The 25,975-nt window shown below is 41.8% G+C and overlaps 1 protein-coding gene across 7 annotated transcripts in view; it reads left to right on the top strand.

Annotated features, from left to right (window-relative positions):
- The window catches only part of DMD (dystrophin), a 1,912,888-nt gene that overhangs the window by 408,553 nt on the left and 1,478,360 nt on the right, over positions 1 to 25,975 (top strand). For all 7 annotated transcript variants that reach the window (XM_043538015.1, XM_043538014.1, XM_043538013.1 and 4 more), the window contains exons 3-5: positions 14,705 to 14,797; positions 16,697 to 16,774; positions 20,463 to 20,555. In XM_043538015.1, coding sequence (XP_043393950.1) covers positions 14,705 to 14,797; positions 16,697 to 16,774; positions 20,463 to 20,555 — 264 coding nt within the window. The remainder of the gene's footprint in view (positions 1 to 14,704; positions 14,798 to 16,696; positions 16,775 to 20,462; positions 20,556 to 25,975) is intronic.

The raw sequence follows: 25,975 nt of genomic DNA, 5'->3' as shown, positions 1-25,975 counted from the left end.
GCAATCAAACAAAAACTAATAGTCTCTTTGCATGTCATAATAGAAAAAATATAGCACTTATAGCTGACTAGGCATATCATTAATTAAACAGGACAGAATACAGCAACATTCACCAAAAATGGAGTTCTAATCTTAAATTAACTATTATTTGTATTACAGTAGCTTGATCCCAACTGAGATCAGAGCCATTGTGCTAGGCACTGTACAAAAAACAAAGTTACGCATATCCTTAAATGCTTCGCTGGATTGAGGCCCAAGGATTACCACAAAGATGTCATTTAAGGCTCAGACAGTCTCTTTAAAATCCCTTCTTTGGCTGACTAATTCTCAGCCATCCTGAGCAGACTGTCTTTGTTGGGAAGAGCTTATGTAAAACACAAAAATAAAACCCTATAATGCATGTCAAATAAACAGCCACAAAAACAGTGTTTCAAATTTGCAGATGCAATTACTGGAAGACCGAACTCTGCACCTACCATTAAAAAGATAAAATAAAAATAGCAAAAGGGGAGGCTTTGTTACCTAATGTCAACTTTAAGTTTTTCTATTTATATTTTTTTAAAATCAGAGTTGACCAAATAAAACTCCTGGAAATGTTAATAACGTCACTCTTCATTTACAATAGGCTGTCAATTTATGGCTGCAAATTGCAGTAAACTTGGGCCTTACTATGAATCCAGGACACGGTCTTAATTATTTTCTCTCTCTCTGACTGGTTGTTCTGCTTATATACCTGACCCCGATCACAGGAGCATCTGAGTTTCTTACAAGTATTTAAAAATGGGAAATACAATAACTTTTGCTGCAATAGTAATCCAGCAGCAGTGGGGAGAAATGTCAATCAGTTTTTCAGAACTTCTCAGTAAAACTAAACAAATTGTAAATGAATATGTCAAGACAAGAAATACAAACTTTAATATATTTAAAGGAACAAGAGCAAGTAATAATCTCTCTTTTATTAAAACTGGCTTGAAAGATCTGTTGAGATCAGCATCACTGTTTCTCCTTATTGTTTCATAAAATTAGGCATCGAATAGACTGGAAGGAATGCCTGATAACTTTTGAGTGTTATATAGGTAATATCCCTTGGCATTCTTTTGCCAATATACTGTAGCTTTCATCTTTCTTCTAGAAGTTTCTCTCTCACCCCAGTTCAGGAAAGCACTTAAGCATATGCTTAACCAGAGACTTACGCATGTGCTTAAAGTTAAGCACATGCATAAGAGCTTCGTGGAATCATGGCCTTAGTCTCTAGCTTCTGGGCATAGGCATAGTTTGACGTATGTATTGGGGGGGGGGGTGAGGGCAGCTAGAGTTGCCAAATTTCTAATAGCAGAAAACCAAACATCCTTGCCTTGCCCCTTCCCTAAGGCCGTGCCCCTATCCCGCTCATTCACCAAGGCCCCTCCCCCTTCTTACTCCATCCCTCCCTCGCTCTCCCCTACCCTCGCTCACTACCTCATTTTCACTGGGCTGGGGAAGGGATAGAGGAGGCTGTAAGGGCTCTGGTGGCGGGTGCGGGCTCTGTGGTGGGGCTGTGGATGAGGAGTTTGAGGTACAGGAGGGGGCTCCAGGCGGTGGGATGGGGCCAAGGGGTTCAAAGTGTGGGAGGGGACTCCAGGCTGAGGCAAGGGATTGGAGTGTGGGAGGGGGTACTGGCTCTGGGGTGGGAATGCAGGCTCCGGGATGAGGCAAGAATTAAGGGGTTCAGGGTGTGGAAGGGGGCTCCAGGATGGGGCAGAGGGTTGGGCTGCAGGGGAAGTGAGGGCTCTAGCTGGGGGTGTGGGCTCTGGGCTGGGGCCAGGGATGAGACATTTGGGTGCAGGAGGGCACTCCTGACTGGGGCCAAGGGATTTGGAGTGTGCTATGGGATAGGGGGTTGGGATGCAGGAGGGAGTAAGGACTCGGGCTAGGGGGTGCAGGTTCTGGGGTGGGGACAGAAATGAGGGGTTCAGGGTGTGGGAGGGGGTTGGGGCAAAGGGTTGGGGTGTGGGAGGGGGTTTTGGTGCAGGAGGGGGCTCAGGGCTGGGGCAGGGGATTGGAGGGGGTGTGCGGGCTCTGAGAGAGAGCTTGAGTGCAGAAGTGGGGAGAGCTGGAGGGACATGTTGCTGCTTCTGGGAGCCACACAAAGCCAGGTAGGGAGCCTGCCTGCCCTGCTGTGCCTCCAACTGGACTATTAACGGCCCAGTCAGCAGTACTGATTGCAGCCTTGAGGGTCCCTTTTCAGTTGGGCGTTCCGGTTGAAAACTAGGCACCTGGCATAAAATCACAGAAGATTAGGGTTGGAAGAGACCTCAGGAGGTCATCTAATCCAACCCCCTGCTCAAAGCAGGAGCAACCCCAACTAAATCATCCCAGCCAGGTCTTTGTCAAGCCAGGCCTTAAAAACCTCTAAGGATGGAGATTCCACCACCTTCCTAGGTAACCCAACCCACTGCTGCTTAGCCAGTCGGTCCCCAGCCTATAGCAGTGCATGGGATTCTTCCGTCCTAAGTGTAGGACTCTGCACTTGTCCTTGTTGAACCCCATCAGATTTCCTTTGGCCCAATCCTCCGATTTTCTTTAGGTCACTCTGGACCCTCTCTCCCCCCAGCTTAGTGTCATCTGCAAACTTGTTGAGGGTATAATCCATCACACAATCCAGATAATTAATGAAAATGGTCAACAAATCTGGCCCCAGAACTGACCCCTGGGGCACTCAGCTTGATACTGGTGGCCAACTAGACATCGAGCCGTTGATCACTACCTGTTGAGCCTGATGATCTAGCCAGTTTTCTATCCACCTTATAGTCCATCCATCCAATCCATACTTTTTTAACTTGCTGACAAGAATACTGTGGGAGACCATTTCAAAAACTTTGCTATAGTTAAGATATATCATGTCCACCGCTTTCCCCATATCCACAGAGCCAGTTATCTCATCGTAGAAGGCAATCAGGTTGGTCAGGCATGACTTGCCCTTTTCTAATCCATGTTAACTGTTCCTGATCACCTTCCTCTCCTCCAAGTGCTTCAAAATGGATTCCTTGAGGACCTGCTCCATGATTTTTCCTGGGACTGAGGTGAGGCTGACCGGTCTGGAGCTCCCCAGAATCTCCTTTTTCCCTTTTTTAAAGATGGGCAATATATGCGCCTTTTCCCAATCATACGGGACCTCCCCCGATTGCCAGAAGTTTTCAGAGATAATGGCAAATGGCTCTGCAATCACATCAGCCAACTCCCTCAGTACCCTCGGATGCATTAGATCTGGACCCATGGACTTGTGCATGTCTATTTTTAATAAATAGTCCTTAACCTGTTCTTTCACCACTGAGGGTTGCTCACCTCCTCCCCATATTGTGCTGCCCAGTGCAGCAGTCTGGGAGCTGACCTTGTCTGTGAAGACTGAGGCAAAAAAAGCATTGAGTACTTCAGCTTTTTGCACATCATCTGTCACTAGGTTGCCTCCCCCATTCAGTAAGGGTCCCACACTTTCCCTGACCTTCTTGTTGCTGACATACCTGTTACCCTTCACATCCTTTGCTAGCTGCAACTCCAATTGTGCTTTGGCCTTCCTGATTACACCCCTGCATGCTCGAGCAATATTTTTATTCTCCTCCCAAGTCATCTGTACAAGTTTTCACTTCTTGTAAGCTTCCTTTTTGTGTTTCAGCTCACCAAAGATTTCTCTGTCAAGCCAAGCTGGTCACCTGCCATATTTGCTATTCTTTCTGCACATCAGGATGGCATCCCTAGGGGCAGCTCCAGTCAGGCCAAAGGCTGCGCATGTGGGGCAAATTCCATGCCTACCAGAGGCTTGCAGTTTGGGAGGGCAACCCCCCCATCACAGCGCCTCCTGCTAGTCATCTCAGGGAATTAGCATCCAGCCTCCAGAGCTCCTCCTTCAGGCTGGTGTCTTGCCTTGCTGCTGGCTCCCACATCCCTCCCAGGACCCTTTCACTGGGTGCTGCCCCCTGGCAGTACCCCACAGTTCTGGGTCTCCCCCTCCCAGGGGAACCCCCCACCCACTATCCCTACCTCGCCTCAGTCATAGGCTCCTGCCAGTCACCAGCTAGCCCCCGCATCCTGGGGCAGACTGCAGTATAAGCCACTCATCACAGGCGAGGGGGTTTGGACCTGCTGCCTCTGCCTACCGGTGGCTGCCCCTGCAACCCTCATACCTAATAGGCCCTTCCTGAGTTCCCCGGCTCCCTTGGCCTTCCTCAGCCGTGCTCCCAATCTAGGTACTTTCTCAGTCCTTGCAGCCAGAGGAGAGGAGAGGAGAGGGGTGGGTTGGGTTGGGTTGGGTTGGGTTGGGTTGGGTTGGGTTGGGTCGGGTCGGGTCGGGTCGGGTCGGGTCTGTCCCCCTCCCCACAAGCTAGAGAGAGGACCTTCTGGTTCAAAGGCTTTATAGAGCCAGCTGGGCCCTGATTGGGGCGTGGCCACTACTTCCCCCAATCAGCCAGGGTTTTACTCCCTGCCCCAGCCCTCTGCAGGGCTTTTCCAACCTCTTCAGGGCTGGACCGGGTGCTCACCCCGCTACACCCCCCAAACTATGTCCATGCTTCCATGCTCTTCTCTATTTTCTTTTCTTTTGGTATTAGTGTTCTGTCTCTCCCTGTAGATTTCTAGGCCATATAATATTCTTTTCTCAGGGCCCTGTCTCTTGCCCTGAGATCTCTGTGTCCTACATTGTTTCTTAGTCTTTACTCTTTTAGTTCTTTTTGTTTCTCTCTTAGGCCCTCTACCCTCCATCTGTTTTGAATTCTGTGTTCCTAGATGTCCCAGATGAGCAGATAGGATAATATGCCATAAAAATTGAAAAATGCTTTAAAAATTGTATCCTGTTTCATAGTAATAATCCTTTTATTGGTCTAATCCATTCCAGAATGGCGAATATAATATGAATGAATACTTGCCTGCAACAGCAAGTGAAAAGCGAGATTTTCTCCTCAGACAAGTTTTATCCCTTCCCCCCCTCCCCGCCCCTTCAAAACTAATTTCTCTGTCATTTCTTGAGGAGGAAAATGGGGGAACTAATTTAATCAAAAGTGCATTTTTTTTATAAATCAGGAAAAATAATATGTTGTCCAATGGTTAGTGAATTCAGACAATAGCATTGTTGCTATCTCTTAATATCTTAGTATGTCTTATAACATCTGGGGTTTTTATTAAAGTACCAGCTCCTGGAGTTCTATGAGGTGCATCACAATTTCTGCTTTTATTTAAAAGCAAAAGTAAACTTCTAGCCCTTATGATTGTGGGGAAAGGCTTGAAAAAGTGACCAAGTCCACTGTAAAGTTTCAAAACCCAGAAGGTAAATTAAAATAAATCCTATTATTATTTAATCTCTGATTCTTAAAACAATCTCATGATTTAATCTCATGATTCTTAAACCAACTCGCATTTCTGAACACTTGAATATGCAGTATTGCAGTAGTAGGTACAACAGTAAGGAGTGTCTGATTTACTCCTCACTGGGCAAGACACTTTTTTTTCAGTTCTGTCTCTATTCTCTTCAATGTCACCTTCACAATTTTGGTATCCATGGCGATAGCACCACAATATGTCCTGAGCTAATTTCCAATGTCAATATGCTCTCCTCATTTACATCTCCCCCAAACACCATCTTCTTCCACGACACCTACAAGAAACTGATTAAATCATCTATTCATTAAAAATAATTAGTATATTACCTTCTACTTTACATGTAGGTAAGCGATTGAGTATAGGGCACAAGGGCCATAAAGAGACTGGAATTGAAGTTGTGCGTTGCTGTAGTTCAAGGTTAGAGAATGATGGTGGAAGACATGTAATTTAGTTAGGATTTATTTACGTTGTATGTTCTTTAGGGCGGGACTATATCTATCTCTGAATTCAAAAAGTACCTGCCACATTTTGGACACCTTTGCAATCTAAATAATAGTCTCTCTTCCATTTTTCCAGAGTATGTGAACACAGAATCATAGAAACATAGAAGATTAGGGTTGGAAGAGATTTCAGGAGGTCAACTAGTCCAACCCCCTGTAATGTACTAAGTGGTCTAGCTAAGCTTTGGTGCTGTCAAACACTTGGGGGAAGCTGCTGTCCCATCTCAAATGACCATGTCTTCCTGTAAATATTAATTGTACATGACCCTGCAATTCTAAATCACAGCTTTATGAATTCATATTCAGGCAAGGCATCTGCACCTTCTCCTGTAAAATGCAAAAAAATCTATGTTTGGGAGTTCTCCACTTAGTTCATATTTTCTACAATTTTCAGTAGAGCTGGAGGTTTAATTTAATCCATAACAACACAGAAATCTTCTCTCTCCTTGTATGTCACACCATTGTGGCAGCTTTTTAAAAAAATCCTTTTGGATTTTCTTCAGCTCTCTTTGTGTCATGTAAAGATTAGTAATCACAGACAACAGTCATGTCAGCTAAAGCAACAGAAGTGTCTGTGGTTTGACTTTATTCAACACGTCAGAACAGTACTTACCTCAGTGCAGTATATTTTATAGCCCCTATACTCTTTCCAATCAGGGAGATCCCTCAAGATTATGGAGAAGGACATTCATTTCCCAGGTTTGTATTTCAAGCTGTCATTCATATTTTTCCCCCTTGAAAGATTGGTCTGTTTCCATTTCCTTCTTCATTTCAGCCTTTCTCCCCCCCCCCCCCCCCCGACCCCCTTTACCCTTGTCTGTCTGTCTCTTCCTCTGTTTCTTTTTTTTTCTTCCCCACTCACAAATCCCCATATCCCTGTGTTCACTGCCGGAAGCACTCTTGAAATAGACAGAGAGGATTATTTTGCTGACCATTTGCAAACCTGTTTTCCTAGGGGAGCTAGCAATAGCAGGGTCTTTTTATACACTAACTAGGATCATACAGTTCTAGTTAGCTGCTGACACAGCTAGGGAAAGTACTACAGTGCAGGAGAACAGACTTAATTTTGCCAAGTGGGTAGCTTTGTGTTCTCCCTACCCTTCCTTGGGTTATTTAAAAACAAAAACAAAACATGTTCCTATGCCCATATTACATGCTTGTTCAGTAATAGAATTGTTGGTATAGCTATTTTTCTTAATGATAAATTTGTAAGGTAACCTAACACTGGCATAACGAAATTCAAATAAAAATCACAATAGATTAGTCTGAATGTTTTTCTTTTCCCCATATGTAAAGGTGGTAGTTGTATAATCCAAGACCCCTTTTAGGCAGAGCTCTTTTAAAAAATAATTGATACTCAGGTACCTGCCATTCTGCGTAGTGGCTTTATTTATTCTTCCCAAAGCTTCATACATCTTAAAGTACACTTTTCTTCTGACCTTGAAAACACTACATATTTCTTTGCCACCTCTCTAAATCCTTTGTTTCTGAAGACTTATTGCAATGTCGATCCACTGAAGATGTTCAGTCTGTTTGAGAAAGAAGACTTAATTGCCCTTACTGCCAGAGAGAAAGCAGACTTGTCCAGGTTAGGGATGAGTCCTGTGGCAGCAGCATCAGGATTCTTATGTAATTCTCAGTTGCTGATTAATAGACGGATTCCTTCCAAGCCCTTTAAAAATCAATGGCATTTTTTTAAAAGATTTATTTGTAACACATTTGTAATTAAAATGTCCTGCTGGAGATGCTGCCATGCTGTGTTTTTATTTCCTTTCTGTAAGCTTTACAAAAAACCCCACATTATTTTGTCAAGTAGAATTTGTTGCCTGTCTCAGATTAACTTGCACTAAAGGTTTTGGTTAAAATTAATGTGTAATAGAAGGAGGGAAAGGTAGAGACATTTATTTGTTACTTTAACTTTTGCTTTTCTAGTTACAAAGCAATATGATTATAATAATCATTATATTCTGTTACCAAAATGTTGTCATGCTCTTTTTCTCAGAATGCTGCATTTGAAGCATTTATGGATGAGATTCATGCCTAAGTAGAGGGCTTGCATGAGATCTGTGCATCACTTAATCCCTCCAAAATAATGTTTAAGTGAGATTTGGGGTATACTTATGTCTTGTGCTGGCCCCCTGCACGAGGCTGACTTTTATCCTTAGATTAAGGATAAGGAATTAAGATAAAGCCATACGGGAAAAAAAATGTAACTTCATTATTTCAGCATTGTATCTATGCCATGATTTTAAATATCAAATCCATTTTTCATAAATGAGGATTACATACATTTTTAGTTACACTGGCCTTGATTCAGGAAATCACTTAAAGGCTAATGTGATCACTAAGTTCTTTTCTGCGCTACAAAATTATGTCAACCTAAGTTACGTTGGCATACAGCCGTCACAGTTATTACATTTCTAAGAAGGGTCTGAATGAATTCTCCCCTGACAGCTAGCTGGGAGGGGGAGAGACTTCAGGAGCAACCTGTATTTACATGAACACACCTTCTCTGCTTAGATATCCAGCAGATAGAGTGGTGTTGCTCAAAGTAATCAACTTTGGCTGGTATTGGATTACAAATCACTTCAGTACTGAATGCAGGGGTAGTGAAATGCTGTTACCAATGTTGCTGTCATTATTGTATGAGTAAAGGGAAGCAGAAGTGTGCTTAACCTATCCTAAATGAGGGGATCACCCACCGCTGAAAGGACCTCAGTAAGCCAGGGGCTCAAATGCCAGAGCCCTGTGAAAGTAAGAAGGGTGGGGACAGATGTCCCAGACAGGAGGTGTGAACTGTCTCTCAGGCTTTGTCTACACTGGCTAGTGAAAGACAAAATTTGTGTCATTCAGAGGTGCTAAAACACACACACACACACACACCGAAAGTCAAAAGTGTTGTCAGCAACAGGTGCTGGTGCGAACAGTGCTTTGTCTGCATGAGTGCTATCCTGCCGACAACGCTAATGCTGCTCGTTGCGGGTGGAAGTTTTCTGTCAGCAAGAGAGCTCTCTCCTGCCGACAAACAGGCTACACTGTGTGCCTTTTACTGGCATGGCTATAGCTGCACATCTGTGTCACTAAAAGCTGCATAGTGTAGACATAGCCTCAGGGTCCCCAGTGTAGTTTAACCCGTTCCTCCCCACTATTCTAAGAAAGACCTAAATAGGCTTCATTAGGAGCCTCTTTGTTATGTTAACATGCTCAAATGAGAGCTGAAATCACTTGAGATGGGGCAATGTTTCTACCCCAGCCTGCAAAAAGCTGAAAATTACTAAGAGACTGAAGTGCAGAGGTCACAGCAGAGAACCAGGTGGCACCAGACTAACAGTCAGCCGGCAAACGAGCAGATGGCCAGGCAACAAGAGGCTGGCAGGGCGGCCAGTGGAGAGGAACTGTGGTTGGCAGGAGGGCCAGGTGTCAAGGAAATATGGCTGGCAGGGCGGCCAGCCAGAGCAAGTGCAAGCAAGGTGCCTTCTTTCCTGGGTGGGAGGTAAACTCACACAGGTACTCCTCTGAACCCTGGGTCCTCACTGACCAAGGACAACCACTGTGAGTGGGGTCTGGTGAGGGAGCAGAGCAGGGCACAGAAAAGGAACTTTTGGTTGTGGAACTCAAGAACATGAGGTGGGAGACACTGCCCCATGCACTCTGGGGTGGGTGTCCTGCTCACAATTTTATGATTATGAATCCCGCTTGTGGGATTTTCCCTAATTACTGTTGGGTGACTTCCCTCCTTTCATTAAAGTTTTATTCTCTACATTCAGACTCTGTGATTGTGAGTGGGAAAGTATTGCCTCTCAGAGGTGTCTAGGGGTGGTGTGTAATTTTCCCAGATTACTGGTTGGGGGTTTTAGCCAGTTCTGTGTTGTACTGTTGGAAAGGAACCCCTAGATATTGAACTCAGCCCTGGTTGCTGCCAGATTCACCTGGCAGAAGGGTTACACATTTCTTGTGCGTGTGCACACTACACTTCCTGTGTCAGTGGTGCGCATCCTCACTGGGGCACTTGTATCGATGCTGAGAGCAGTGTATAATGGATAGCCATCCCACTCTGCAACTCGTCACCAACCAGTGCAAGGTGTTTTGGGAAGTTTTTGCAATGCCTCCTGAGGCCAAAACAAGTTATGCAGGGCTGACTGGGAGCATGGGTTCAGCTTCCCATAATGCAGTGTTCTCAGTCCCATAATTTAATCCACATCCCATAATATCTCACACCTCTTTTCAAAATTCCCACAAACCCATGTGTCTCTCTTCGCTGTCCACCATCTCTGACAGAAGTATGGCGCCTGCACAGCTCTGCACTATTGTCATGAGCCTTGCAAATACAGGGTGCTTGATCCTGCAGTATTTTCAGAGCCGCAAGAGGAGCCACAGGAAACTTCCTTGGAGACTACATTACTGTGGGACATAGGAAAAAAACATTCAAAGCTGTTGGCATTCACAGAGTAGCTGCAGATGGTGGACCACTGGTTCTGGGCCTAAGAAACAAGCAGTGGCTGAATGGGTTGCATTGTTGTGCACATTTGGGATGACGAGCAGCGGCTGCAGAACGTTTGGATGCACAAAGCCACATTCCTGGATCTCTGTGCCAGACTCGCCCCAGCCGTCCAGTTCAGGGACACCAAAATGAGAGCTGCACTGGCAGTTGAGAAGCAAGTGATGATTCCATTACAGAAATGTCAGATTGCTAACGGTCAGCTGGGAATCAATTTGAAGTCAGGAAATCCACAGCAGGGAAAGTTGTGATGCAAGTGTAGAGGAACATTAATTGCCACCTGCTATGCAGGACTGTGACTCTGGGAAATGTGCAGGACATAGTGGTTGGTTTGCAGAAATGGGGTTCCCAAGCTGCGGGCGGCAATACATGGCACACATATCCTTATTTTAGCACCTTGCCACAGAGTACGTCAACAGAAAGGAGTACCTTTCTATGGTAATGCAACCACTGGTATATCACTGGGGATGCTTTACCAACATCTGCGGGGACTGGTCAGGGAAGGTGCATGTTTAAGAACACAGGACTGTTGAGAAAGCTGCAAGCAGGGACTTTCCTGACTGGCAGATTACTATTGGGAATGTTGAAATGACAATAGTAATTCTGGGAGACCCAGCCTACTCCTTGCTCTTCGAGCTCATGAAGCCATACACCCATCACCTCATCAGAACCAACTACCAGCTCGGCAGGTGCAGAATGACAGTTGAATGTGGGTTTGGTCATTTAAAGTGCTGCTGGCATTGTGTATTTATGAGAGTGAAAAAAAGTATCCCAGTGGTTATAGCTGCCTGTTGTGTCCCACATAATATATGTGAAGCAAAGGGGGAAAGGTTTCTGCTGCAGTGGAGGGCAGAGGTGGAGTGGCTGTTTGCTGAATTTGAACAGCTAGAAACAAGGACTATAAGAAGACCTCAACATGCAGCTATATGGCTCAAGGAGTCTTTGAAAGACCATTTTAATAGTGAGCCATAGTAGTATATGTGTTGATATGGTGGGATCTATCTGCTCCTGCTCTTTTGCAGCCTGGTATAAATCTTGAAGGGAGTGCTGCTTTGTGTTTAGGAAGATAAAATTGTCAATGTGCATGTTAATATTTTCTGTCAATGATGTTACTGGTTCTGTGCCAAAATGAAATAACAGGAAATTGGTGGGTGTCAGACCCGCTGATCACCAGCCAGCATATGTTGTGAACTATTAAAGATGAATTATGTTCCAAAAAAATTGTATTCTGTTACAATAATCAAGCAAATAAAAAAAATGTTTAGAACTTAATAAAGCTTAATAAATTAAGGAACAGCACTCATGAAGGTGAAAGAACACTCATTTCCATTTCAGGTACAAATACACCAATTGTGGCTTTCACAGATCAGTGTATGTGCAGCTAAAGGCACAGACATACGCCTACTAATTTGTGCAGTTTTATATAGCATGGTGTAAAGGTTGTAGAACTTTTTATTGGCCTCTGCAGGTGATTATCCAATGTCCTAAATCATGCTCCTGTGTTATCACTGTAAAACACTCTATCAAAGCTGTCCATCATACTAAACACATTGTAGGAAATGGAGCAGATTGACTATTATTTGTTAAATAGAAAATTTAACTAAGGTTGGAAGGGGTTGTCTTTGTGAATCATGCAAATCTATTCAGTATCATCTGACACATTTCACAAGCAATCAAATGGCAGTGTATGGATTCTTAGCTAAGTGGCTTATGTTGGAGCTTCAGACTTGGTTAGAGTGAGCAGCACTGAGCACTGGAGTGATTGAGTGAGTAACTGAACAGAAAAAAAACCATTAAGTTTCCTTTTTGAGTGACTGATTCACTGCCTCTCACTCCCACACTGTTCTTGATAAAAGGCCCAGTTATATCCAGGGTGTGGCTTAATCTCTAGTGAATCAAAATGCAGATGTGAGATTCTTACATGAGAGGAAAGTGATCAGGAACAGTCAGCATGGATTCACCAAGGGAAGGTCATGCCTGACTAATCTAATCGCCTTTTATGATGAGATTACTGGTTCTGTGGATGAAGGGAAAGCAGTGGATGTATTGTTTCTTGACTTTAGCAAAGCTTTTGACACGGTCTCCCACAGTATTCTTGTCAGCAAGTTAAGGAAGTATGGGCTGGATGAATGCACTATAAGGTGGGTAGAAAGCTGGCTAGATTGTCGGGCTCAACGGGTAGTGATCAATGGCTCCATGTCTAGTTGGCAGCCGGTGTCAAGTGGAGTGCCCCAGGGGTCGGTCCTGGGGCCGGTTTTGTTCAGTATCTTCATAAATGATCTGGAGGATGGTGTGGATTGCACTCTCAGCAAATTTGCGGATGATACTAAACTGGGAGGAGTGGTAGATACGCTGGAGGGGAGGGATAGGATACAGAAGGACCTAGACAAATTGGAGGATTGGGCCAAAAGAAATCTGATGAGGTTCAATAAGGATAAGTGCAGGGTCCTGCACTTAGGATGGAAGAATCCAATGCACCACTACAGACTAGGGACCGAATGGCTAGGCAGCAGTTCTGCGGAAAAGGACCTAGGGGTGACAGTGGACGAGAAGCTGGATATGAGTCAGCAGTGTGCCCTTGTTGCCAAGAAGGCCAATGGCATTTTGGGATGTATAAGTAGGGGCATAGCGAACAGATCGAGGGACATGATCGTTCCCCTCTATTCGACACTGGTGAGGCCTCATCTGGAGTACTGTGTCCAGTTTTGGGCCCCACACTACAAGAAGGATGTGGATAAATTGGAGAGAGTCCAGCGAAGGGCAACAAAAATGATTAGGGGTCTAGAGCACATGACTTATGAGGAGAGGCTGAGGGAGCTGGGATTGTTTAGTCTGCAGAAGAGAAGAATGAGGGGGGATTTGATAGCTGCTTTCAACTACCTGAAAGGGGGTTCCAAAGAGGATGGCTCTAGACTGTTCTCAATGGTAGCAGATGACAGAACGAGGAGTAATGGTCTCAAGTTGCAATGGGGGAGGTTTAGATTGGATATTAGGAAAAACTTTTTCACTAAGAGGGTGGTGAAACACTGGAATGCGTTACCTAGGGAGGTGGTAGAATCTCCTTCCTTAGAGGTTTTTAAGGTCAGGCTTGACAAAGCCCTGGCTGGGATGATTTAACTGGGAATTGGTCCTGCTTCGAGCAGGGGGTTGGACTAGAAGACCTTCTGGGGTCCCTTCCAACCCTGATATTCTATGATTCTATGATTCTATGTTTCATGACAAATCAATCCCTGAAGTGTCACAAATAAGCAAGTACATTGTGCTCAGAGATAGATGAATCAACCCAAAATCTTAACATCCACAATACAGTCATTAGTTTTTGTTCTGGTTCTCAGCCAGCTCTAATACAAAGTCACAAAAATGTCAGTTATCAAATAAATGTGAAGGTAAAACCACACATCAACTAAGTTTTATAAAAATCACCTTGCTGTTTCATTCTACTTTATTCATTAGTCAGTGACATAAGCATTAACTTAAAAACCTGACTTGATTTTAGAAAAGATTAAAAACCACCTTTTTTCACCCTCTTGAGACAGTGAAAAGCAAGGGAGGAAATCTCACTCCCACCCCCCACTCCCCTGTATATGGTATGATTCAATATGTGTCCGAATGTTAACCATTGTGCCTGAGCCTGTAAGGTTCTGAACGTTTCAGTTAACATGGATTAAGATGACAGCTGAGGGTGTTCAATTCATCTACAGTTCGAGCATAAGACTTGGAAGTGACACTTAGCTGTTTTCTGATAGTTTTGGGGTTTTGTTTCTCATCTTTGTGTAAAAGATCCTCCTTGAAGTTTAAAATTAGTGTTTCTCTCCTTTTTCATTTGGCAAATATTAATTAATTTTTTCCCCCTGCAACTTAATCAGCAAACGTAGTTTGTCTCCCAGCTTTATGGATGTTGTCAATAACTAAGTGTAGAGTTCTGGTATAACAGTGTAAACTAATAGTGGGAGCACAAAAATATTTGGCTTTTAATAAGTTTCACACAGATAATGACTATCTTATAATTTAGAGAATTAATGTGTGGTGTGCATTCCTCATCAAGTGAAAACCATTTTAAGTTACTTTGAAATTAGGGTCTCAGCTACTAGACAGTGCCTGTTCAACACGGAAATTTGTGAGAAGAGTCTCATTTATATCAATTTGTATGCAAGCTATTCTCCTGTTTCGTCTTATAGGACAACTGCTATATTTAGTAGAGCAATGTTTTGACATATTCTGCATTTTTAAAATGTACAAGTGCTCACAACTCTGTGGTTCTAACCTCACATTTTAATAAGAGTGATATTGTGAAATATAACCATTTCTATCCTTTGCTGTTTTAGCTAACAACATGCCATTGTTATATTTATTTCAGTTTGGGAGGCACTATATCGAAGACCTATTTCATGATTTTCGAGATGGACGAAGACTTCTGGAGCTCCTTGAAGGTTTTACAGGCCAAAAACTTGTATGTATACATTTTTGTAATTACAAACCTTACTGTTCTTTTCCACTTGACAGTCTTGTAAGATATCAATAATTGGCTAAAATCACACTAGTATTTCTCAAAGGATACATCTGGCAAAGTGCTGAGCACTCTGGTGAAGTGCTGAGCATCCTCAACTAATCCTGGCTTCAGTGAGAGTTGAGGGAACTCTGCACCTGTTAGAACCAAGTCTCTAGTCCTGAGTCATGCTGAGCACCATCAACAGCTATTGACTTCAGCAGGAGTTGAGGCCAGTGCTTAATTTGTAATGAAAGAGGTGCTGGGGCTCAAGCAATTAGGTGCTGGGGCTCAAGCAAATTTTTTACTTTCATAACTGATGCAGCAAGCCTAAAGGTGCCAGGGCTATGAACTGCCAAGCCTAGAGGTGCCGGGGATCAGCCCTGGCACAAATTAAGCACCGGTGGAGGCTCTCAGCATCTCTGAGGATAGGGAGCTAAATTGGACAGGTGCCACAGTTAAGTATGTATTCCAAAAATGAATTTAATCTTTGACCTCTTGTTCTCTAATATTTTTTTGTTTAGTACCTCACTAGAGATGTTCGCTTAAAAACCTTGTGGACCTATTTTATAAACATTTTGTGACAACATTAATGTTTACAGTTTATACTGTCTTCTATCTGATCAGCCACACATGATGAAATATGTCATCAGTGACTGCCATATGTGCAGCTAATTATGGGAAAACCTCAAAAGCGTTGGTAAATCATATTTTTGTTATTTCTTCTAACTTGTATGCAGCATCGCTTTTCCCTTCTTTTCCTTATTTGAGCAGACTGTCTTTCTCTCCCTCCAACATAGATCTTTGCTTATATTTTGTATTTGTTTGAGGGTGTGTTTTTCTTTAAATTTAATTCTTTTTTAAAAAAAATAAAAATCCTCTTCCTGTTTGACCGGTGATGGCAGAAGGTAGTAGTCCATCTGCATGAGGACTCTGGGTTGCTAATCTTAGTGTAGCTGAATCAAGTGCTAGCAAAGATGGGATATTTTTTAAAAAAATATTCCTAGTGTAGACAGGATTTGAGAAGGATTCTGCCTCCCTAAAGCAAAATTAATCCTGGAGCTCACCCTGGACTGATGAGCACAACTGAGCCTGGGAGTAGCAGGTTCATAATATGCAGGAGCAAATGGTAACATTATGGCCACGCACTAAGGATGTAAAGCAGCCAACCCCTTTGTATGCTAAAGGGAAGCTAGGCTTTCTCAGTTAAATTGTTTAACTCCGATATGCAGAAATTGGTTTTATAATAAATTGTGTAGAATTAGACAGACTTTTTTCACAGAGTTGACATTTAAAATATATGTCTTGAAGTAACCTGACTAACATTAAAGGGAATCAAATCTGCCCTTACTAACATGTAAAGGCTAAAATAACACAGCACAATAATTGGATACTTGTCTCTTGCATTTCCTTTTTGTTTTTCATGAGCTTGAGAGCTTTCTCTTAAACTTTCTCATAAATTTAGGGAAACAAGCTGACAACCTGGGTCAAATTCCAGAGAGGAGATAGTTGCAAATATTATACATGCTGATGCTTATCTGGTTGGTTGTCATGGTAGTGTTCCTAAATTTTTCTGTGGCAGGGGAGATTAATCATAATAAAAATAACCTGAATTTATCTGATTCCTATATACATTTTGATTATATGTTCACTGAAAAAATGTCAGTAACCATGTTAGCACTCAGATTAAGATTGTTTCACAATTGTCTTTATTTAGTAGTTTAAATTCTACTTTGCAGATATATAGACATAATTATAGTATCGTCTCCAAAATAGTCATAAGTTTGTAAAATACAAATCCATGGACTTAAAGAAGTGTTCTCATTATATTCAGCTTTTTTTATTATTTGCATGTGCTTACAGGCAAAAGAAAAGGGCTCCACAAGAGTTCATGCTCTGAACAATGTCAACAAAGCACTGCAGGTCTTGCAGAAAAATAACGTAAGTAATCATCTGGACAAGGTCAGAACACGCATTAGACATCATGCTTAATGCTTTATAAGTGATAGCTCAACCCCTGGATACAGGATACAGTTTCTAAAGTCCACTATACATCAAAGCAATGGTATTAATGTGAATTATCTATGGGATCTGCAACACGGCTGTCTGTTTGTGCCAAATATAATTCAGATGTTTTCTGGCAGCAGATTTTGAAGTAGCTGAATAATAAATCTGTAATAAATGCTATTTGAAGCCTGATCCAGTGCAATTCTTTGTTAATGTGGTGTTACAATAAATATTAAAAATGTTCATTACCATAAATCCTCCTTAGTAAAGTAGGAGTTGATTCTAGCTGTCAGAATTTCAACTCATTAAACATTTGCTTTCAAAATATGGTGGAGTTATGTCTAAAAATTTGAGTTTTTTCTTAGGAGAAACAATTTCTAGTATATTTCCTTAGGTGTTTATGGGATAACAACATTAAAGATGTGAGCCAGGTAGAAAACAACACCACACATTCCACTCTATTCTGTTAAGATTGACTCTTCAGGCCAATATGCTTCTTATAATGTTGGAGTAAATATTCCCTTAGTATCTACATTCTAATTGACCAATAACTGTACCAGACATGGTTAGTGACCACCTAATTATATCACATCTCCCCTCCCCCACCAAGAATAGATTCAAATAAATAACAACATTCACTTAAAACCCAGTAAGCGGTGATGGAATAGTAATCACGCATTCTGAGCCTCATGTTATATTGGATTTCTTGATAGGTACAGTAAGTCTTTCAATGTGCTTGAGTTCAGCTGGTACATGGATTCATTGATTTTCTAACTCTAAGGTAACGTGTACTTAGCTGATCATTTGTGCATAAGTCAAAGTGATTTAACGGGAGCGTTAAATTGGTAATAGAGATCTTTACAAGAGGTCATACATTTTTAACGAAATTTTTTAAAGTTGCCAATTCTGCATCACTGAAAGGATGCTGTGTACAATAGACAACTGTATATCACTCTGAAAAAATTCAGTGGTCAAATATTTGTCAATGTGCTAAAAAGTCTTCGTTACATGCATACAGTATAATATTACTTCTAAAAATTGTTTAAAACATCTGTTTACTGGTGCATTAGGAAAATGTGCTAGTGGGTTGTTCATTCAAATTCCAGCACACAGCTACAGTGCCTTTCTAATGTGTACAGGAAGTACAGCTCATGCACGTTCAAAGTAGACACATTTTGTGCCTCTTAAATATATAGAAGCAAGCGTCTTTTAAATAATGTTATGAGTATGTCAAGGTTGTTCAGGACAGGATTAAAATTGACCCTTTTAGTAGGTTACAGCTTCGTCAGATGCCATGTATATTGTGCAGCATCAGATTAGAAAACTAAAAGCCCTCTCTAAAAAACCTTCTCCCGCAACTGAAGTTCTTTGAGTCCATAGCCTCTGAATGGTCAGACATGTAGGATGTGTACCCTGCTAAGTTTCAGAAACCTCTGAAAAGCAGCATCTGTTGGGCTCCAGGAGTGCCCCATTACAACACCAAGTATTTGGAGCCAAGACTCTAAAAGGAGCATGTGGTTCCAAGTACTTCTGCTAAACTTTAGAGTTCTAAAAGGAGAGAAGAAGGTGAATGGGTAGTATAAATAAGCAGAGGGGACTATATTCAAAAAGTTACTGATGAATATCTTAAAATTGCTTCTCTGTAGTCCCAGGGATTACAGTAAGGAGAAGTAACAGGGAAGTGTGCTCCTTCTCTCTGGTTTGGGGGAGCAGCCCTTCTCCACAGCTCCCCCTCAGTATTGGCTGGGGCACTGAGAATCCCACTGGTGGGAATCTAATGATCAGTCCATACGGTAAGTGAACTGAGAAGGTGTAATGAAACAGGCATTGCAGGACTGCCCTTTCAAGGCAACCCTTGAATCTAGATGCTAAATTGAGAGAGTAGTGCTGTGTAAGATTATGTACAAATCTCCAGGTAGGAGCTCTACGGGTTTTTAAAATGGAAATGTTCTGAAGGCAGGCAACTTATTCCACTTTAGCCCTGGTAGACTGACTTCTGGGACTCTGAGGTACTGTTATTCTGGCTTATGTGTAACAAGTCTCAATGGCCAGCCAAATGCACTGTGACAAAATATGTGTGGATTTGGCATTCTGTTTACACAGATCCTTAAGGAATACAGAATGTGTAGGGGATGTCCTAAATAATTTCTTCCTAGGCAAGTGAAACTTCAGAGCCCATTTGTCATCTAGGGAATGACATCTAACTTCCTCATGGAAAGTGTACTGAGAGACTGCTGATCTGATTCTGATATGACTCAGACACCGCTATTTGTAACAGTTTAATAATTCTCAAATAAAAAAAAGAGATTTTTTCAGTTAAGAAAAAGAAGTTACATTTTTTGGAAAAATTCTGGCTCTGGGCATTAGGCTAGTGTAAATGACCCACACACAGGTGTGTAGCAACTCTTCAAAATCAGCCTGTGCCAGTGTGGTGGCTGCTTTTGGCAATCATGCAGAAATTATTTCTACTAGTTTCAGGAGTTAGCTGTGTGGTACAGGGCTCCATGAGTCCACATGCTGAGTGCAGATCGTGATGTTGACCCCATAGTCTCACTATAGATACAGTTTTGGCCATGCAGAAGTTGGATTTGTTAAATAGGATACTTGACAAAGGTGTTTCAAACTCAGAACATGATTTCACAAGGTGTTGCCTCTTTTGATATTCTGAGCACCCTGGTCTCCCATTGTAAGAAATGAGAGTTGAAGGTGCTCAACACTTCACAAAGAGTACTCAACATCTTGAAGGACAAAGCCCCCAGCGGGAGGCTATTGCCCCAGAGTAATGTGCTGGAGTGGCAATTCAGTGAGCCATACTTGGGAAATGCAGTAGGGTGTGCTCCAGGCCACAAGCCCTGACCTCCTCCCTGGCCTCTAAAATGCATCGTCTGCTGGCAAAACTCTCAGTGACTTCAATATGGGTATCTCGTACATCTCAAAACAGTTAATGGAACATTACATTGCAATCACAAATTCAGCAAATGAGAAAATAGGATCTCCCACAGAACTGTTAAAGGGGCTGGGCTGTACATATGTTCTTTTCTTTTTTCCCTTTTTTTTTCTTGCCGAATATGCATTGTAATATTACTAGAGGGTTTTTATTTTTGGTCAAATGTAAATTGTAAAACAAACAAAATGTGCAAACTGACAGTTCTGAAGTTGCTGTGGGAACCTTATTGTTTGTATTTCCTTGAAGTGTCTGTTTGTGATATTTAATTGTGCAGTCCTGATATTGCATTAACATGTAGGGGTGGATTTGTATTTAATTATTTTAACTTTATATTTTCACTTAACTTTAGAGCTTGGATAATTATATCTCCATATTGCTAACTCTGCCACTTGCTTTTTGCCAGCACTTTAATTGTTCCATTTATCAAATACGGGTTGAATGTTTACTTTTGCAAATGTATGCACCCTCAGAAAAACAAAACAATGATCCAAGCTATTATAATATTTTAAAATTTGGTTTAAACAAACTGGTTCAAGATTAATCAGATAACTACTTCAAATGCCTATATTTCTCAAAATCCAAAATAAATTACATTTTTGTCATGGTTTCTTTCACAAAATGCACGAGTATCCAAATACTTTTTCATACAGTACTTATTTTGCATTTCTCCAATAGGTTGATTTGGTGAATATTGGAAGCACAGACATAGTGGATGGAAATCATAAACTGACCCTTGGATTGATCTGGAGTATAATTCTCCATTGGCAGGTGAGGGATACTGTTGAAGGTTCTCTCCGAAATGTCTGTTACATGATCCTTGCATGTTGTTACCCACCCACAACCTATACAACAACATAGGCATTTCAAACAAAATATGGACATCTACCAAGCTCTCATTTTTTTAAAATTAGCAAATCTGACGATAGTTTGTTTGCATATTATCTGGGACATTAAGAATCAGCAGATTATAAAATAGGTTATGGAGCATTAATAGCAGCTTTTCTAATTTTACTGTAAGTTGTTGCAAGTGAATACATAATAAAATTATTACAAAGCAAAATCAGTAGACAAAACTAATGTGGAAGAGTTGTTCACCTTTTTAATAACTGAGGAAGAATGACTTTTTTTTTTTTCTTTTACAGTTAAATACTAAAGTCATCATACATTTGCTGGGTTTTTTTAATACCATTGACCCACCCAGTCACAGAGGTTGTTAGAACCCTGCAAAAAGCTGCTGAAGTTTTAATAACTCCTTGAGGCATATGTGGCCCATTTGCTCCCATGGGGCATAAGGGAGATAGGCCTTGCCCTCTAGAGAGAGAGGGAATGAGCATGGAGCAGATCATGCAAGGAGACCACAGAGACAAATATGCTTAGCTAGGAAGCTGAGGATGATGTTAACCATTTTTAAGATACCATTAAAGCTATATTCCAGGAAGGGCTTGACACTAGTTTAGGGTGTATGTGCTCCTTTGACAGTGGGGTAAGGATTCCTACTAAGTATTAAGGTGATGTTGAAGTAAAAAGAAAACGGTACAGAGTTTAAGCATAGAAGTTTCTGGTTATCAGGGAATAAGGTACATATTATCAAGGGGTGCAAAATTCGGTTTAGGAGTGGGTGGTGTAAGGAATACATAATCTGCAATCTTCCCGATTGGGGGTAAAAGTTTAATGGGTCAAAGTACAGACATTGAGATATGGGGGTATGTTGTTCAGATAATGGCTATGTTCAGGTGTGGAGTATAATGAGTGGATACGATGATGAGGATGGATTTACCCTCATTTGGTGGGATTTAATGTTCAGTGAGTTTATGGTTCCAGTTCATATGGTCCAGTGGAAAAAGCCTCTCAGTCCCTTTCCCATAGTTGATGCATGATGTCGTACCGGCTCACACCTCCTGGTACTGTCGGTGGCCAGTGATGTGTTCGATGTAGATGTCCCTGGACCATCGGATGGTGTCCGAGACCATGAGGCGCCGTATGAGCCATGCGTAGCGTCGACCAATCCCACAGGTCCGCAGCACACGCTCGTTGCAGGGGTCCCAAGCGCCCAGGGCTTCGACGATCAGGGCATCCACCTGCACCTTGTAGCCCTTCGCCCTCAGGGTGTCGGCCAGGGGGGCATTTACACACACACACACACAACCAGTCAGGGCATTTTAGCATTCTGCCAAAAGATAAGCAAGATTGGCCCATTGCAACATGAAAAACAATGCTGATAATACTCAAACACACACTCAAAAAGGACAATCATTTACCATCCCCACCGACACATAAATTCACAGAAAAGGGGACAGTGGTTTCTTGCAGGAGAGGCCTGAAAACGTGTTGTTTTGATTCACTCCTATCCTTCACTTCCATACTCTCTTACTTAGTTCAGCTGGTGGGATTACTCATTGCTTTGAAGGATGTAAAGTGCTGAATCCGAAGTGGGAGTGTGAGCACTAGAGTATATGCAACTGTGAGAACTTCTTGCAAAAAATTGAGCAATATATGTTTTAATGTATATAAACTACAGATAGATGTGTGTGTGCTTTTCTGCAGATTCATATACTGTCTTTTTCCTCCAGATTGTTTTGAGTTATGGAAGTCTTTGCTGCTAGTTATTTATTATTATTTTTTTCTTCCTGGCCTCTTGCATTTCCAGCATTCCTCTCATGGTGTGTGTGTGTGTGTGTGTGTACAGAAAACACACGTATTAATTGCCTGGCATAATATGTATGGATACTCAGCCACATGTCTGATCTTACAGTACCTGCTTGGTTAGTGCAAATTCAAATGTAGCTACCCATCTGGGCCCATCTTAAAATACTCTCCCCATCATAAAATAAGAAACAGTAACAATATCCATCAGCCTTAATGGATGTCTGGAGCTGGACTCAGGATGTATGCTGTTGGTCCACAGTTTTTGTGCTGTGTTCTGCAGGAGTCTCATTCTTTCCCCTCAGGATATTCTGCAAGGAAGAACTGGGTCTCTGGGATTTTCTTTGTTTCTCCAAACAATAACTCTCCTTTCTCTGCAGACAATCTCTGTACCCTCCATGTTGCTCTGATTCTCTTAGCGTACATAATGTGAACTATTCAGATCAGAGGGAGTTTGCAAACTGATGTAAAGGTTTCAGATGTATTCTTAGTACAATTCCATTGATTTCAGTTGAGTTACACCAGGGGAAACTTGTCCAATAACATACTTAATGTGTTGTTGCATATGTGAGTTGCTCAGATTTGGAACCACTATTTCATTTTCTCTGTTGACTCTGAGAAGATTAGTTTGATTTCCCTTTTCACTCTGGATCGGATCCTCTTTCACTAGTGTCATAGAATACATTCATTGTGAGGATAAACTCATTGTCTATGCTTTGGTTTCCTGGTAGGAACTAAAGATGAACTAGCATCTGTAAATTGCTATCCAATCTTATGCAAAAGCTGTGGTTTCTTGCATCAATGATGTACTGTTTGAACAACTGTCATGCTGCTTCATTTGAAAGTAGCTCTTTAAAATGCCACAGAAACATGAGAGATAAATGAAAGAGGATGATTGGGGTGGGGCTTTAAGGTACTAGCAGTCTCCAATCCTGCAAACACTTGTGCATGCACTTAACTTTACATATGTGATAATGCCACTGAATTCAATAGGACTACTCTTGGGTAACTAAGTATGTGTGTGTGTTTGTAGGATCTGAGCTAAGAGTTCCCATTTTCACAACTTCCTCTCAGCAAATAGGTTTGGCTCTTTCACGTTCTCTCTTCTTTCTCTTCTAAACTGGCCAGAATTTAGTTCTCATTTATTTTCTCTTATCAAAGGACAGATGTTATGACAATTTAAAGAAGGACTGGCAGGAAGGCATTAATGTGCAGCAACAGAGTGCTGATGGATAAGAAAACCTTGAGTAAAGCTAGCTTTTAATTTGGGCTGTTCTCCCTTTAAACAAACACACCTGCATAAAGTTGCTGTGAGCCTGGCACTGTCAGGGCAACCTGTGTCCTTTGTAGGACTGGCACAGGAAAAGCAGATGATTAAGAACTCCGTGGAGAAACACTTTGGTTTTTATTGGTCTCAGGGTGACCTATCTGACTGAGAAATATGTTCCTGGTCCTTTATTTTAATATATTTATAATTAGATGGCTATTGTGTTACATTTTTATCAGGACTAAAGGGGGATTTTCAGTCACTTAAGAAAGCAAAGCAGGCTGGGGTACATGCAAGTTATAAACAACTAAACAGGCCTTAGTTTCGTGGCAAAGTTGTGTCCCTTGCAGATTGTTCTTATAACTAAATATCTGGAAATGTGGCAGTTTGCTATTGAAGAAAATCTCAGTTAGAGAGCTAGGACTCCCCAAATTGTCTGCTAACGGTCTATACTGGGATGGTGGGTGTGTTCCCCAATAACTTGTTTTTAATTTGTTTTATTTGCAATTTAGGGAGTGGAAACTGGAAGGAGCCTCAGAGGTGAAATGCTTGGCTGAAGCACTGTAAACTACTGACAAAATGTGTATATCATGGGTGCTGGCCTTTTAGGGGAGCTAGAGACCAGCCTAGTTGTGGCAGGCTCTGCTGAGGAGAATGAACCAACCCACATCCACCTGAGTTAATTATCTAAGTGGGTGGGTGGCAATTAAATAGCTTAATAGACACCTGGACCTTAGAGGAGAGTTATCAATCTGGTAGTTGGAACCACAGGGTGTGAGTTGGCTGCTGTGGAAGTTCCTAGTTAGAGTCTTCAGGTGAAAGCATAGTCCAGGTAAATCAGCCCAGAGTGAAGAAAGACTTTCAAAGGTACCTCAGTATTGTACATAGTATTTCTGTCCTTTCTTGTCTTATTCTACTCTCCAGAGTCTCACTAGGATTTTCTCTCAATTACACTATACTACTGCAGTTTTTGCTTTTGGCTTAAGCTCTTAATGTGTGTGGTTCTGAATCTGTTACAGTATCTCTTTCTTTGAAGTTCCAGTCCTTTCTCAGGTTTCCCCCTTTTCCATGTGATTGCGGTCACATCTCTACTCCCAGTCTCAGGCCCACATTAAGTATTAAACAAAAGTAAAATAACACCTTTTAATGTCTCAGCTATTTCTCTCTGGTAGAGAAAGCCTCTGTCAATAACAAAAAAGAAGACTGCATATTATAAACTCTGTGCATTTTTTTAAACTAACTTTAACCAACTTCCAGTTTCAGAGTGACCCCCTTGGCCCCTGCAAAAAAACAAAACAAAAACCCCAACAAGCCTACTTTACAAAGCTTAAATCACAGCAAAAAATCATTATAACTCTTCTGAGAAAACAAATCGCGTTCAGAAAGAGGATCCTTAAAGAGACTCCTGCAGGCAACCCCTAGTCTCTGTGGGGAGAGTCTTAGAGTTGTTGGGACTGGGCATGGGCCTGTGTGCATCTTCTTGAACAACTGGATTAATGATCTGTATGCAACAGTACAGAGTTATGTGCACTGCAACAATTGATATGAAATCCTAACTATTCAATTAAGTCACAAGGAACTACTGGGCAAAGAGTGCCTCTTATTTTGAAGGATTTTGTGTTTTCTTTTAACTGACATCTCTGTCCTCCTACTCCTGAGGCCACCAGGAGTTTCTTCAAGAAATTGAAGATTATGGCTATAGAAAAATATTTCCTGTAGTCTGAAATATGTTCAGGATAGCATTTGAAAATTATTAGAGTACAGTCACTGTTCCAGGTAGTTGGCAGACTGCACTGGATTGAGGGAAAAATGAAAATATTACTTGTGAAAGGTTTTAAAAAAATTCTTCTGATGTGCAATTACTGAACTTGGTGGTCTTCAGCCTACAAATATAGGCCCTGATCTTACAAATTGTGGTACATGTGAGAAGCTCTGTTGGGGCTGCTCACATTTTTAAAGGCAAGAACAAAAGCAACTCATTGCTGGATCACGATTACCACAGTTCTGGGTTTAACTGCATCTCTGCTACCCTACAGCCACTGCCTCTGTCATGTGTTCATTCTCACATCCTCTTCCCAGAGGGAGAATTATGTGCAGTATTTGGTTTTGAAGAGTGTGTGTGTGTGTGTGTGTGTAAAATATATAATATATAAAATATTATTTAGAGGTTTCAGAGTAGCAGCCATGTTAATCTCTAAGGTGCCACAAGTACTCCTGTTCTTCTTTTTGCAGATACAGACTAGCAAATTTATTAGAGCATAAGCTTTCGTGAGCTACA

The sequence above is a fragment of the Chelonia mydas genome, chromosome 1, assembly GCF_015237465.2.
Source record: "Chelonia mydas isolate rCheMyd1 chromosome 1, rCheMyd1.pri.v2, whole genome shotgun sequence".
Classification (NCBI taxonomy): Eukaryota; Metazoa; Chordata; order Testudines; family Cheloniidae; genus Chelonia; species Chelonia mydas.
The sequence above is the reverse complement of the archived record's forward strand: the minus strand, read 5'-3'. Positions and strand labels throughout refer to the sequence as shown.